General features: G+C 36.7%; 7 protein-coding genes across 7 annotated transcripts; 5 read left to right on the forward strand and 2 right to left on the reverse strand.

Annotated features, from left to right (window-relative positions):
- The first annotated feature begins 2172 nt into the window (after window positions 1-2172).
- On the forward strand, window positions 2173-3362 carry EV154DRAFT_500781 (Alpha/Beta hydrolase protein). Its single transcript, XM_051600626.1, has 2 exons — window positions 2173-2291; window positions 2353-3362. Exons 1-2 carry the CDS (start codon window positions 2216-2218, stop codon window positions 3339-3341), a joined length of 1065 nt encoding a protein of 354 aa, XP_051460202.1. The 5' UTR covers window positions 2173-2215; the 3' UTR covers window positions 3342-3362.
- Window positions 3363-3371: 9 nt separating this feature from the next.
- EV154DRAFT_500783 (uncharacterized protein) lies at window positions 3372-4879 on the forward strand. Its single transcript, XM_051600627.1, has one exon. The coding sequence runs from the start codon at window positions 3429-3431 to the stop codon at window positions 4833-4835; it is 1407 nt and encodes a 468-aa protein (XP_051460203.1). The 5' UTR covers window positions 3372-3428; the 3' UTR covers window positions 4836-4879.
- An 803-nt stretch (window positions 4880-5682) lies between these two features.
- On the forward strand, window positions 5683-6646 carry EV154DRAFT_500784 (uncharacterized protein). The gene is made up of 3 exons (XM_051600628.1): window positions 5683-5719; window positions 5772-6398; window positions 6453-6646. The coding sequence occupies exons 1-3, from the start codon at window positions 5702-5704 to the stop codon at window positions 6606-6608; spliced, it is 801 nt and encodes a 266-aa protein (XP_051460204.1). The 5' UTR covers window positions 5683-5701; the 3' UTR covers window positions 6609-6646.
- Window positions 6647-6955: 309 nt separating this feature from the next.
- EV154DRAFT_132561 (uncharacterized protein) lies at window positions 6956-8403 on the reverse strand. Its single transcript, XM_051594027.1, has 6 exons — window positions 8132-8403; window positions 7639-8042; window positions 7532-7582; window positions 7344-7472; window positions 7121-7292; window positions 6956-7071 (listed from the first exon to the last, which is right to left on the reverse strand). Exons 2-6 carry the CDS (start codon window positions 7923-7925, stop codon window positions 6964-6966), a joined length of 747 nt encoding a protein of 248 aa, XP_051460205.1. The 5' UTR covers window positions 7926-8042; window positions 8132-8403; the 3' UTR covers window positions 6956-6963.
- Window positions 8404-10286: 1883 nt separating this feature from the next.
- Window positions 10287-10783, forward strand: EV154DRAFT_416472 (uncharacterized protein; the record flags this gene model as incomplete). The annotated part of the gene is made up of 2 exons (XM_051595739.1): window positions 10287-10356; window positions 10488-10783. 2 exons carry the CDS (start codon window positions 10287-10289, stop codon window positions 10781-10783), a joined length of 366 nt encoding a protein of 121 aa, XP_051460206.1.
- Window positions 10784-10789: 6 nt separating this feature from the next.
- EV154DRAFT_132622 (uncharacterized protein) lies at window positions 10790-13274 on the reverse strand. The gene is made up of 9 exons (XM_051594028.1): window positions 13089-13274; window positions 12993-13040; window positions 12841-12927; window positions 12458-12788; window positions 12218-12398; window positions 12026-12155; window positions 11895-11975; window positions 11144-11838; window positions 10790-11090 (listed from the first exon to the last, which is right to left on the reverse strand). The coding sequence occupies exons 1-9, from the start codon at window positions 13162-13164 to the stop codon at window positions 10974-10976; spliced, it is 1746 nt and encodes a 581-aa protein (XP_051460207.1). The 5' UTR covers window positions 13165-13274; the 3' UTR covers window positions 10790-10973.
- Window positions 13275-13739: 465 nt separating this feature from the next.
- On the forward strand, window positions 13740-14898 carry EV154DRAFT_479093 (uncharacterized protein; the record flags this gene model as incomplete). Its single annotated transcript, XM_051598232.1, has 3 exons — window positions 13740-13813; window positions 14287-14417; window positions 14729-14898. The coding sequence occupies 3 exons, from the start codon at window positions 13740-13742 to the stop codon at window positions 14896-14898; spliced, it is 375 nt and encodes a 124-aa protein (XP_051460208.1).
- Between the last annotated feature and the right edge of the window lie 365 nt (window positions 14899-15263).

The raw sequence follows: 15263 nt of genomic DNA on the forward strand, positions 1-15263 counted from the left end.
TAAAAAGATACAACTGTTGGAGTGTTTGAACCATTTAAAGTGGTATAATGATACCACTGGTGGATAAAACGCACCACCTCTGGTGGTATAAATTTGTTTTTTTTACCACCAGAGGTGGTGAAATCGTACCACCTGTACCACATCTGGGATAAAAAATCAAGGGTTTTTACCACCGCAGGTGGTCTAAGTTGGTACTTTTTTACCACCTTTTACCACCGAGTGCGCGGCTGTGTTTAAATTAAATATTAATGATTATGCTTCCAAAAGTCAACTCTTTAAACAATATATTTATATGTGATGTCAATTGTATAAACCGTCACTTAATTATTAATCAAGTGTGTCACTGCTTTAGTATTTCTATTATTTTGATAGTTCTGTTGTGATACTTGGGCGTCAAATTCGTATTAATCAGCCATTTTGTGAGCAAATATAGAACATAAATAATCGGCGGGCTTTTATCCGAAGTGAGACTTTGTTTTGGTGATAGGAATTCGTGACCGAAAGTGTTTTTGGTAATGGTAGCACTTAATCAAAAGCATTTTTGGTAATGACATTACCCTCCCATAAGTATCTCACTATCGTATTCTCAGAATAACTTATGGGTAAACAACGACAGTTTAATAAAATCTAATTACCAATCAGCCGTTAGCCTAAAAAGCTGAATGGTAGTGGTTTTTACTGCGCAACTTGTATAACAGTAATCCGGCAGATAAAGTTTGGTAGAGCATCGATTAGGCTAATGGCAGAATTAGATTAAACACTTTTATTTCACGTAAATTTTTTTTAAAAATGTGCTTTATCGAGCAATAGGTATACTGCCTTATTGTGGTCGAATGGACGACTAAATATTAGTCAACGACGTGACCAAGAGATTGAGGTAGAACTGCCAATGTAATTTAATTTTGAAGTAAAAAACGTACCGATAAAACTACAGGTCGATTTGACAGTGGATAGACTAATAGCAGAATTAAAAATGGAAATAATTCCATTGGGCTACATAGTACAACACGTTAAAAAGCTGTTTTGTAAATTTTAAAAAATCAATGAAATGTCGTGTTAGGAACAATACGTCTATATAGAAGCCAAATAGCATTATAGATTCAAATCAAGCGTTAATAAGGAAGGATTACAACTTTTTTTAGCTGAAATGAAGCTGATACATGTTATATGAATCAGTTAAATGGCTGCTTATGCATTGGATTTTCTGTATGGATTATCTATCGAAATGAAAGGGTCCAAATAAACACAATTTAAATGGTTACATAAGAACTGGCGGGTTAAGTGCGTAAGGTTTTTTTTATTGATTTTTCAATACCATTAACTTCAGTGTATGCTCACTGTAATTCATACGCTAAAGAAGAACGGTCATCATATCACAATGACTATATTTATAGGCCGTACATGTGATACTTATTGTATCTGACAATTCTCTTTTGATTCATGCAGTGAATAGAAACTTTCTATCTTTACTGATAATTGAGAAAGGCAGGTTCTAAAACGGACCATCTAAGATCATTTCCGATTTAAGATCACAATGTTGAGAAGGCCTTGGTTTGATAGGTTCTGTTTAAGGCCATTTTCGATTTAAGACAGTGATATCCAGAATTTCACTTGTTCATTTGTATCTTCCACCAGGATAATCGCTCCAAACACCTGCTTTTGGTACGCTACGCATAGATATAACTCCATTTAAAATTTTTGTTGGGCTGTTTAAGAAATGTAAGTAAATGTTACAAGGAAAACTGTTTAGGGCTTACCTGAGAATTGTACTTCTATCATTGATTGTGAATTGATTGTGAACTTTATTCTTTTTCTTTTTCTTGGGAAGTTGAAGTTGTGTTATGTTAGTGAAATCCATTAGAAAAATTGGTTATGATGAAGAAAGAAAAGCTCAAATCTTTTAACTCCCTTTTATAAATTGTAAAGACAATGAAAATCATCATAGGGACTGCCATTTTTTGCGTCAGTTATCATTCCTGAATAATGATTTTAAACCTTCCTTTACCGCAAGTGCAAATCACTGCTTTAACATAATCAGATATACTTTTAATTTTTTCTTTGTCTCATCTCACTTAAGCCATGATGAGTACAAAAGATTGGTTTGTCTGCTGCTCGCAGAAATCAAAATACTTAACGGACTTTGTAATTTAGCCACAAATTCAGGAGCGTGTTGTAGCAATCTCGGTTTAGTTAGCCTTTTTCGAAAAAGTCAAAAATGTTTGTAAGTCTTCAACCTGTCTTACTTGCCATAGTACTCGTAGTCTTTGGCACAAAAAATGGAAGGACTTTATGTATGTAATGTACTACATTGATCGCTAATGAAAACATTCTAATGCTATGTTTCTTTACTAGTAATTCAAAGTGCTCGAAATTCACTTCATCTAGTTCCAATATCTATTCGGCGATTCCTGCTGGCCAACTCATCGTTAATACCACTTTGGGTTTCACGAATGCTCATGTACATAGCAACCAGTCCGACAGAAAAAGAACACAAATGGATTCAAAAAGTGGCTGAGGAGACATGGAAAGGTGTATGGATAGCGCCAAATATAAACAGCGTCAAAGAAGCAGAGGAAGTGGCATTAAGTAACGATTTGACTATCTTGTATGTTCACGGTGGTGGATTCTCGATGGGACACCCTACCATGTTTATGCCGACATTTCAGTTGATGATTAATCAACTTTATAAAGAACATAATATCAAATCAAGCATACTTTCATTGGATTATAGTCTTTCACCAGAATATGCTTGGCCCAAAGCATGTTATGAATCAGTAGATGCGTATCGATATTTGATTCATAAATTAGGAGTGTGTCCGTCCAAAGTTATATTGGTGGGTGATAGTGCTGGAGGAAATTTAGCGGCATCTACCTTGTTAATATTGCGAGATCAACGAAGCCACGATGCATTAAAGTATTTACCACCATTATCATCACCCGCAGGAGCAGCACTACTGTCGCCATGGGTCGATCTCGCGCCCGTTCTCGCCAAGTCTAAGATGGACACGCTAAGCCCGAGCCAATTAACCCAATTTAGGTTGAATTATCTTGGGAAAGATACTAAAGTCACAGATCCACTTGTATCGCCCTTACATGCAGACTTTAAAAAGATTTGTCCATTGTTCATATCATTTGGAGAAAATGAGATATTAAAGCCAAGTATCGAGCAGTTTATCACACATTTAGAACGAGACGGGCGTGATATCACGATATTGAAAGGAGAAAAGGAGTCACATATCTGGTTAGTCTATAGTTTGATGGCAACATCTAAACAGGTTTATGAGAGGGACTGTAAAATATTCATAAATTGGATTGCATCGAGAACAGCCAAAATTAAATAAAATGACGTCAATTGTAAAGTATAACTTTTGTTTTTATTTTTCTCTTTTCCCCCCTTTTTTTTCTATACTACACACATATATTCTAAAATGAGCTCAGTTTCCTCTTATGAAGGTAGTGATAAAGACTCGTTCTTCCAAAGAAGCTTTGTAGATGGTCATCGTCATTCATATCTTCGTAAAACTGATTTACTGGATACTTTGGACGCTACTTCTCGTTTACGTGATACTGATACTTGGAGTGTCGCAGCAACCATCGACGACCAAGAGTCAGTCATCAGTGCTCATGGTGGACCACCAAGTATCATCAGCAGTAGTCGCATGACCATGGACAGAGAGACGGACGATGACCACTCCACTTTGGACGGTGAAACCTCCATTAGGGATCACCTGCATGATATTCATCTTCATGATAATAGCAGTCGACTTGAAACGTTGCGTGATTATGATTCCAATCCACACTTGTTGCGTGGTGGTGGCGTCGATGAAGACCAAGATGACAAACGTTCAAGATCCAATGCAGCAGAATTTGGAGATGATGGTGCTCGTTCTGCAACTGCTGACTTTGACCACAGCAGTGTTGCAAGTGATGATAATGTAGTTGATGATCAAATATCTGCTCCGCCACAACCCCAACCTAGTTTTGCATCTGTAACAAAATCATATGCACAATTACTTGAAGAAAACGAAGTGCTGCAATCACAGCTTCGTAATTCCCAATTAACTCAAAAACATCAAGCGGACATGATTAGTAACTTGAGAAATTTAACTGGTTGTGATGATGAATTATATGGAAAGGCTTTGGATTTAAGTGGCACTGAGAAGGATAAGAAAGACAAAAAAGATGATGGTGATATTTTTGATGCACATGTTCAACCTATCGTTAATTCTCGCACATTAACTCACAAGTTGGCCAGATTAGCAGAAACCTTAACTCGGTTTGTTCATGCAGCGGTTGAAGATGAATGGAGGCTGACTTTGGAACAGTCATTATTTTTACACATCACAACTTTCTACTTAAATTCACTTCCATTTGGTACAGAAAATCAGCACTTGCTAAATACTGCTTATTCGGATCAAATTCGTAGATTTCATAGTACTTTGGGTACAAATTTCGCGAAATGGTATCGCAGACAAACTGTTCAATCCCTATCATTAAATCCTGCTACAAAAGAATACCTTCAAGATATGAGAAATAACCTAACCGATGAAATGTTCAAATTATTGAATACAATGACAAGAACAGATGGAGAATATATGCCAATCTGGGATGATATTTTGGACTTGTGTGCTGCTCTCTCACTAGAAATCCATGGCGGCGACGCTGATGTAACTGCACAACCTATTGCTGTTGGAAGCAAATTTGATCAGGACATTATGGCTTTAGTTGGTGACATGAGTACTAATACAGACAAGTTGGTGAAGATGGTTATCAGCCCCTTGTTTGTAGACGAAGAAGAAGTCGTATTGTTACCCGCAAGAGTTGTTCTTGAATAATTTTTTTTTTTCAGTAATAAATTTCACATCTTGTTTTATCCTCATTTTAAAATCTTTGCATATTCGTACATATCACCTTTTGCAGATCGTTTTATGGGTGCATAGGTTTGGGAAAGTTTCCAAGCTTAGAGTTCCGAGAATAACGTTGCATTATGCAAGCATCACGCACATTCCTTGTCATCACTTGAAAGTTTAACCGGAAGAGTAGTGTAGAAAATGAAAGCAACCTTTACAAATGTCTCTGTTCTACACGAAACAATAGTTTGTTTTTATTATAAATCTGATAGTCACCGACTTTAATTTTCACGATAAAAGAGTAACATGTAGATATTATTTTTCAAGCTTTAAGCTCACTTGGTTAATTATAGGTTCATTTCTTTTAGTTAGCATTACCTGTCGTGTTTGCATAGAAACCTGGAGTGTTATTTTGAAAAGAAATTTGGATTTAGCACAGCCTCGAATGGTACTTATTTATATATTTCAAATTACGTAATTTTCTTACCCGCTTACTTGGAGAAGACAGGATTGTAGAAAAGCTCTGTTGATTTCTTAAGCTTTGTACGTTTAAGGCTGAAATGATTTATTCAAAAGCACCTGTTTATATCAGGTTATCGTTGCGGCAAATAAGGATGCTACCATATACGATGGGTATCCGAAAATGACAAAAGAGCTTCAGTTGAGAGACGATAGTTTTCAAACAATGCTGGGAGGAGTACACTAACTACTTTTAGTAAGAGTATGATGTGCGACAACACTTGTGTAGCCCAGATGATGAGTGTATTTTAAGTACCGAAAATAAAAAAGATTTGGGTCGTGTGTGTACCCCACATTTCCTGCCTTGACCATCTTTTTTTTTTTTTAAAAAAATGAGTAAATCAACAAAGGTAAAACGAGACTTTCAGACATTACCCGAAGGGACTAACCTGTAAAGTGTAGAACCGAACTGTAGAAAGTAATAACACTTGGGACCTGGATGCCATGCTTTCTCAGGAAATCCAGGACATGAATCGAGATTCAGCGGAAGACAGACGAGTGAAGGAAGCGGTCATCATGTCTAAACCCGATCCTAACCAAATCAATGCCGAAGACGATTCTGATGAAGAGAACCGACCAGTCAATGGCAGATATTACTACTATGACGACGACGATGAATATGAAGACGACTTGGCTATCCGTGACCCAGAACTATTCAAGATCACGGAGAGTAACAGACAAATTGCTGTTGACCAGCAAACATTACCTGTGGATCCAAGCACCAGTGCAAAGCATAAATTAGTTCGCCGCCCACCTGAGCTTGTATTTTCTGATCCCCCTACACTTGTTTCTCGAGGTGATTACATACAGGTGACTTTCCATTACGGCTTGTCCCCAGAAAGACACGCTTCAAAGCCAAAGAGATATATGATGATGTGTGATTTTGGAGAAGAGAGCATGTATGCTATGAATTGGGGTATTGGTACTTTGCTTCGTAGTGGTGATGAATTACACGTTGCTAGTGTAGTCGGAACCGATGATGAGTTAGAAGATATGGATGACGATGAAAAATACCAGCTTCGAATGGAGGTAAGTGTTAAAGAAAAGAAAAGCAAAAGATAAAGAATTAAACAGCTATTTCAGCTTGATCGTAATTCCAAAACTATGATCTCTCGTGTTAAAACAGCGATGGATGAAATGTTGCTTTACAATATCAAAATTGTGACTTATTCAGTGGCTGGCAAAACAAGAGAATCCTTATTAAATTTGGTAAGTCTCAATGATCGTGTTAAATTATGATACTCATTTTTGACAGATTTATGAAACACCTAAACTGACAATGATTGTCTGCGGTTCAAGGGATAGAGGTGCACTTAAAGGGTAATAAATTTTTTATATGAGAGTTATATTATAATGTGTGTCTAACATAGTTGATAGAATGATTATGGGAAGTGTGTCTACATTTTTGGTTCATAATTCGCCTATACCTGTGTCTGTTGTTAGACCCCAAAAGAAGGAGAAAAAGGCAGTAAAGCACAAAAAGACATCAGCACAAAAATTGAGCCAAAGTGTCATGAATGGACATTTAAGAGTGGATGAAAAAGAAGGGTCTATCAATAGATATGACGGCACACTTTAATTTTTTTTTAATTGTCTAAGCAAAAATAATTGCGATAATTAATAAACTTAACAACATCATTACTAGTCTTGACATAAATGCGCCTTGTGGAGTTTGCTGTGTTGTTGAACCGGTTGGAATATTCTATCATACAGTTTTAGACCAATATACTTTCGATAGTCATCTTACTTACAAATCTGACACCCATTGGAAAGAAACCAAATCCTGCTGATATAGACACACCTCCTCCATTAAATGCGTTATTCCCAAATGGCTGGCTAAAAAATGATGTAGCTGGTCGATTGGGATCACGAATAGGTGGTGGTCTTTGACCTGCTGGACGTGTTGGTATCGATGGATCGTTTCTGTTGCTATGTCAGCCTCTCCCGTGCTCAATTGTTATTATGGTATCTTACCTTGGGTCTTTCTCTTCTTTGCCACGGCCATAAATAGGAATGACTTTGTCTTTACCACAACCTGCTTTACACACTGGACACGTAGGGTTACGTGATTGAGCATTTAGCCATTGTGCAAGGCAAGACCAACTTTATGTTCTCTTTTTAGTACTTGGCTAATGTAGGGGGTCTTATAGGCACATACATACCAAAATAAATGTCCACATAATGTCAAAACAGGATGAATAGCAGTATCAAAGCTACAAAACCCAATGAGTCCTCCTAATGCTTTCCCTTTTGCTTGTGATATTCTTACCAAATGTTACATTCGTAAAATCCTCCACCATTTGAGTAGCAGTCATCCTTGTAATTATCAGTAGTTGCAGGGCTTGTTTTTGTAGGCTTTTCCACAGATTCTTTATAGCTGTTTCTTTGTCTTAATTCATTAGCTGTGTATGAAAAGCTATGTCTCGTTCGTTCAATCAATATAGGCTCTCCTGTCTCTGCATCAATAGTTGTACGGTCACCCGTCTCTGCTGGTTCAGGACTCTGTATATTTTCTGTTGAAGATGAAGAATCTTCTGTCGGCAGTGAGTTATCCATCTCTAAAAGTGTGTGAGTTAAAAAAACAAGACACCTTATATTTTATGCCACATTAGAAAAAAATAGCGGCAGTTGAAGTTTTTGTTCCAATTGGAGCCTTTTAAAAATGATGTAAACCTAACTTGCGATAAACATTGACGAATCGTTTTGATGTTTAGACACTTGCATATTTTAAGTTTTATTCAAGACATTTGTCAGTTTCTTACTATATTTTTATGGAAACCATAGGCTATCGTAGCCTATCTATTATAAACCAAGTGGGTTTCTCATGTAATAACTATATGTCATGTGTGAATACGAATTAAGCACTTTGTAGCGAGAAACACCCAAATTTATCTAGATACAAATGTTGCTCAGCTAGATAGATACCGTATCTAACAAGAGAAATATGCGTTACCTGAGGTAGATCCATTTTTAAGTATTTAACATTACCCACGCTAGCAAATATGACAGTGACACCGCCTTAAAAGTCAGACTCTTTTGCCATTGAGGTTATTTAGTATCATCCTTTAAGGAAATTCAGAGCGGTCACCTTACTATAGACTGCACTTCCAATGGTTGTGTAAAAATTGTTTCGCTGGCGTCTCTTGTTGAGTGTTTAAACACTCTTCTTTATTTTGGATACACCGTAAAAAGATTCTTGGAATAAGATTGACTAAAACTCCTTCGATTGGACCTACATACTTGTGATTTTCCAGCGTTTGCTTCCATTAAGTTTCCGTTAGATTCCTTTAGGTCATTTAGCACAGAAACACCATGGCCAATTAGTAAAAAAACCTTGGTCTTCAAGAGTAGATCCGGCCGTTATTTTTTCTTTGTATATGAAGTTACTTGAGATGTTTCGTCTGTAGGCATTGTTTTCCTAAAGAAACAACCGTTAAAGGTATATTTTTGTGTAGCTAAAAGCTATTCATTTCTCGTACAAGTTATGAAACATTATGGCTTGCATGAACCAGCCCATCAGTCTACCCTGCCTACCTACATTTCCGAATGCGGGTCTCTGAGGCAGGCTTTCTTAATACTACAACAAAATCATACGGATTTCAACTTGGGGTCACCAAAAAATACAAACTTTCTCTGCCTATTTTTTTTTTTTTTTTTTTTGCTTTTTCCTGGTGTTAAGATACCGGTAATAGTTCTTAAAGGATAAGGTGGATATAGGTTATTAACACTGAGGTTAATAATAAAGTAGTTATGAAAGTGAGTACCAGACTGGAAGTAGTCAACTTAAGAAATCTTATAATATAAAGTTTTTAGGATAAAAAGATAATCAACGATGATTTTAAGAGGGCGTAAGTAATATAAATATAAACTGATTGCCAAGATTGAAAAGAAAAGTAATTATGTTATTATAAACAATATCTTACATACGGTTTTGGTAATAAAAAGATTCGAGTCGAGTGTGAAATATGAACCTTGAACTAATTGTTATATGTAAAGTATAGACTTAAGATAAACAAGAAGTATGAAAGTTGAGGGAAACACAAAGGAGTCAATTACAAATTATTAAGAACAGATTTTTAGTCAAGATAAAACTGAAGAAATATTTATTGAGAAAAAAAAGGAGGGTATTTATAGGAAAGATTTTATCCTATGTAACACCAAGTCAATTTAGATTGGCTGCAACACTGGTCAAGACATTTAAGAAAATATCAAAATATACAGCAAAGTTGTTTACAGCTGATACTTTTATGTTCTTTTCATCTTTTTTTTAATCAAGAAGGTACCGTGTACCTATTGTCTCTGAAAAAAAAAGAGGGCATGAATACGTCATCATTTTCTTGAAGTGCAAGAAGCGCTACCGCTACCGCAACGCTACCGCTACCGCTACCGGACCGCAACGCTACCGACTAATACGGAGCTATAAAAGCGGGATTTTTTTTGAGAAGCAGCTTTCTTTCGTGTGCTTTAACAATAGCGTGTAAAGTCCAAGGCTGGTCAAGCAACAAACCCTACACTTTATACCAACAAAAAACTATTTATGTCTACTTTATGTGAATTACATTTGACCTTGCGAGAATTGCTGACCACTCATAGATAAACAAAACTCGAAAGAAGAAGGCAAATTTACCTATTGGTAGGTATTGAAAGTAAAATCTTTGCAAAACCAAGTTTATTTTAATGAAAAAAAAAATGCCTTCAAATGCTTGCAATTATACTACTGCAGTAAGTGAACTATGTACTCTGTATTCTGAGACTCTGTTTTAAGTTTTGTTACACTTGTAAAGCAAAGCCTTCCTGACGCTTTCTTTGAATCTGAGGTTAAAATGCAGTTTAAATATAGTTTAAAAGGAGGGGTGACATTCCTTGTTAATCGCTTCTCTTTTACTTGTCTCAATTATGCCACCAGTCACAGAATCCATGTCACTACCTGAGGACCATATCTACACTGACCATGTCCACCCATGGGAAGAAATAGTAGAGTATGTGAGTAAGTAGTGAAATATTCCATACAAAGAAAATGCAACTAACACAGGTGCAAAGATTCAAATCAAGTCAGCAACTTACGCCGCAACAGAGATCAACAAGCAGTATATGCCAAATGGACAAGAGAGACAAAAGAAGAATACGGAACTATTGCAAACTATTTGATCAAGACCAAAATTCAATATCCTGAAGGAGTCACTTATCTTGTACTCACAAACGATTTCCCTTATTCTGTAGATCCTGGGATCGATCATATATTGATTTGGTCAAAGACACCGATGGCAGCAGAGCAAGTTTTAGAAATATTAGAAGAGAGATATGGCAGTGAAACATGGGAGTGGTCATTCTTCGTAAATCCTCCACAATGGCAAAGTGTACCTTCTTTACCTCATACTCATGTCTTTTTAAGAAAAAGAGTTCGAGACGAATGAATAGACAATTGTTGTTTTTTTTTTAAAAAAAAAATAAAAGCTTTCTCTGAGAGTTCAGCTCCATCCCATTGTTCATACACGCTGAATCATCTCTAATGTCAAGATTAAGTATTTCCCAGTGAACGCGCAACTGTTATCGTGATTTTTTAACAGTCCATAACAATAATATAAGTAAGTGATGAAAACGTGTTTATTTAGAGGCCTTCTTTTTACTGCTCTTTTTCTTTGAAGAGGACTTTTTCTTTTTCGATGGTGCAACAGGTGCATTATCGTCGCCTTTAGGCGGTAGTTCCTCTTCTTGTGTTATCTGGAAATGCTTATATTAGCCATTATTTTAAAATCAGTTGTAGGTCCACTTACATTCTCATCATTTTTGGGCTCATCCCAGCTTTGGTGCACCTCGTGCACCTCTTGTTCCTCCTTTTTCTGACCGGTAGACCATGGGTTATCGTTGGCCCCACCGATTTCTTCATAACCTTCTCCACTGCCACCAAAATTAAATGAGGGTGACTCTAAGTATGGACTGTCTGTTGTAAGTACGCGGTTATCCTCATCCTCGCTGTCGGATATGATTTCAGGCCCAGACAACCTTCTCAAGGAACGACTCCAAACATCGTCTAATTCACTCTTAAATATGGGTGGGCGGTATGACTCTACCACCGGTGCGACCTCTTCTTCGATATCCTCTGCATCCTCGTATGGCTGCGACTCCTCATCATCATCATCCTTGGGATGAATTTGTAAGACATTATTTTGTTTGCTGTAGAATTCCACGGCTGGTTCAACATCTTCATCACCAGCTACCATTGGATTTCCAGGCCCATCATCATCCGATTCATTGTGTTTATAATGTGATAGATTGGCTGGTAAAGCTGTTTCTTCACCAAACCAATCGTCCTCTAATTCTTCTTCGACAGTAAAGTGATCAACAACTGCAGGTATTTCTTCAGACACAAGCCTGACATCCTTCTTCTTTTTGGATTTAACGGGCTGTGTAGGTGGAGGTGGGGTTTCTGATCTATCAAACGATATAGGTTGGCTCAACATGGTGGAATCTGTAGTCATGTTAATTTAAGCATTGGTATGACGTAAAAAAAAAGGAGGAACTTACGATCTAAGGCAATATCCTCCAGCTCCTGGTCCCAAGCAGACTGCAATTCCTCTTGCTGTCTCGCTAATCGAGGCTCAGATGCTATGCCCATGTTAGTATACCGCAAAATAGACACTTTTTTTTATACATACGTTGATCAAAGTTATCTTGACCTCTTCTTCTTTGCATACCCTCTGGTACATCATCATCTTTATCTAAAACTTCCAATAAATCAACAATTTCCACGGCCTTTAATTCGAGTTGCTTATTCAGGGATTCAATCTATCGGAGCCAATTAGAAAATGAATGCACATGTATGATGTAGTTTTTTTTTTTGCGTTTACCATTAATTGCAAGAAGGGTACGCCAAGATACTCATAAATATACTTTAATCCCAATCCGGACTGCATACTTGTCTCAGCATAACGTATCAAATTAGGTTTGATAGCTCCCTTTTTGATACGATCTTGGTTATGCTCGTACAGAGTTGCATGAATAGTATCTAATTCGACTTTGCGTTCCTGCCTATTGAGCATAAAATAAAAATTAGTGAGTCATTCATATCCTTTTCATGTGACTCTTACACTTTGTCAGAAAAGTTTCCTAAAACCAACACTGAAATTGTCTCTGGTACATTAGCAAGTTCCGTATTTACATAATCAAATGTCCAGGGCTTTGTTGTATCGAATAAGAAGATAGCGCCATGAGAGTTTCTGTAAACATTTACTGTAGATGCATCTAATCCCAAACTGCTATCTTCAGTATTGGGTGATGATGGAGAGGGTATAGTCACTGGTGTCTCTGCTTCTGCCGAATTATGTTCAAGTTTTATACCCTTATTTTCGGTTGCCTTTGTTTTGTTGTGTGCCTTATCCACTACATCCCAGACCTCAATCTTTACGATATCGTTGGAATCTAAATTGCTTTTTTAGCATATTCACCTAGTCTTTAAAACCATCATTCTTACCTTTGTAGTGCCAAGGGATATTGGCCACCTGAATTTGGGGTGTGGATATATAGTTTTCATCGAAATCGGATCCTTGAAGGCGATTAACTTTTCGCGTTTATCAATACATATTTTTCATTTATTCTTGCATAATATGGTGTGTATATGCTTACATAGGTTGGTTTTTCCCGTCATTACATCACCACGTAAAACAATTTTCACTTGTATAAGGTTAGTCGAATCCTACGGGTTTCTAGTAGTATGCTTACTGTTATATTGAACACCTTTTCGAAAGGCATTACTCATTGCTTTAAACGATTGTTGTGAAGGTGTCGCAGGTACCATGGTGGGTACAACAGGTTCCTTGTTCGAAAAAAAAAAAAAGGTTTAGTGCGTGCATAAATTATCTTGTAATAAACATACCTTTTTAGCTCCAAAAGGCCACGGGAAACTCATTTTTGATTGTGGAAGGAAAAAAACAAAAAACTGTTGGGAAAAAAGAAGACTTATTTGTTGTGCAAAACTAGGCGGCAATTCAAACGTGACGTACACATAAACCCAAATGGCCTGTGGGATCTCGATGCGTGATCAGCTAAATAAGAATATGCTTCCTCGTATTTAGACAAAGGATTAATGTTTTCTATCAAGGCAGTGGCCCTTAAATAGTCAAATGATGTAGTCAAGGGAAATATAACTCTCAGGGGCACTATCACTGTTATTTGTTATTGTAAAATTCGATGTGGAAGCAATAGACAGCAGAGTGTTATTATAAACAGTTGTCATAGGTAACAATAAACAGTTGGGGTGTAATGTTGTTTCATTACGTGTGAATAAAACAACTATATTTATGTTTGCTTTTTAAATTGAACAAAGTCGCTTTGATCTCCGACTGAAATTCGCTTAGCTATTCACTTTTACTAATGGATCGTTCAGAAACCCAGGAAAGGGATTTAAGTGCTGTGGCTGCTTCTGAGATTTTCAACAACATTGCCAGGTAAGTTTGGGACTATGATATTAAAGAACAAGTCCGACATTATCGCATCTTTGGAAAAACAATGAAACAAAATGAACGTATTGATAAGGTATTCTATGGTATTGAGGTTCTGCAAGTAGACAATGCTTCGTTAATTTCACTCATAGGAAACAGAGAAGGGAACAGCTTGCTAAAGGATTTGGCTTCTCTCCTGGCAATTATTATGGTTGCTGGAAATGACAATAGTTTTTATAAATCAATAAAAATTTTAATGATTCCGTCATGTTTCCATATTATCAACTATATTATACCATTTGTAAATAAAATCTGAAGTCAAACCACATTTGAATATCCGGTCTATTTTTTTTTTCTTGTCAACCAAGAAATTGGTGGCAAAGGGAACTGTTACGGGACGTTACATGAAGTTTATTTATAAGACGTTTGATGAGATGGACAAGTTCTCTATAGTGGGAACTTTATATATTTTTGGACAGTGCACCAGTCCATATTTCACATAATGGTGAGGCTAGAAGCTATGCAGTTATACATCTGCCTTCATGTTCTCCTGAGCAGCTGAATAAGGTTGAAGACTTTTGGTCAGTTCTGAAAAATTCAGTCAAACAAAGTGAGTGTCAAAAAAAAACAGGGATTTGAAAACTAGAATCAGTGAGACTAGTGAAAGCGTTGGTATAAAACCTCTTCATAACATCACTCAGAGTTTTGCTGGGAATTTAAAGGATGCTTTGATGGGCCAAATTATCTTAACTTCAACAACATAAACAAGTTTTGAGCGATACAATGGCGAATTTATACCATTTGCAAAAATAAATATTTTTCAACAGCCAGGGCAGCTTTGGCTGCTTAAAAACGAGCTTTGGGGAGTGGAACCATTGTATTAAGAGCCGTTTCATCTAATTATACAATATCATAACAAAGTTGTGGGTGATACAATCATTTTAAGTCTTAATTTGTTCGGGCACGGAGATTTACTCCTTGTTCCTATTTTTTTCTTTATCTTTTACAAGCCTATGTTAATCTGCTCTTTGAATGACATGAGTTACTTTAGTGTGATTCTTAAAGACAGTGCCCATTTTGAAATGGCTTAACTGAATCACTAGCCACAGCTGTTACTGGAATAAACGCCCATTCACTAAAATAAAAAGTGAGACACTTGAGCTTTACCCAACCTTCTCAGCCGGTTTCCGTGTACCCTCTACTCCTCATGTGTAAATTCTTGATTCCAATGAGGATATATTTTGCTGCACCTGTATGTATTTACAAAAGCTAAGAAACGTTTGTATGAGAACCAAGGTGGTGGTACCAATAATAGTTTATTTTTAGATATGGAGTTTGGATGGCCACTGATTTAGTAAGCATACTATGGATACGGTATTGAAGCGATATGATGAATCTGGATAAACATAGAAGTTGATGAGATAGTAAACATAATAATAATAATAAAAATAATGAT

Source organism: Mucor mucedo (genome assembly GCF_025094135.1).
Source record: "Mucor mucedo strain NRRL 3635 chromosome Unknown EV154scaffold_22, whole genome shotgun sequence".
Taxonomy (NCBI): domain Eukaryota; kingdom Fungi; phylum Mucoromycota; class Mucoromycetes; order Mucorales; family Mucoraceae; genus Mucor; species Mucor mucedo.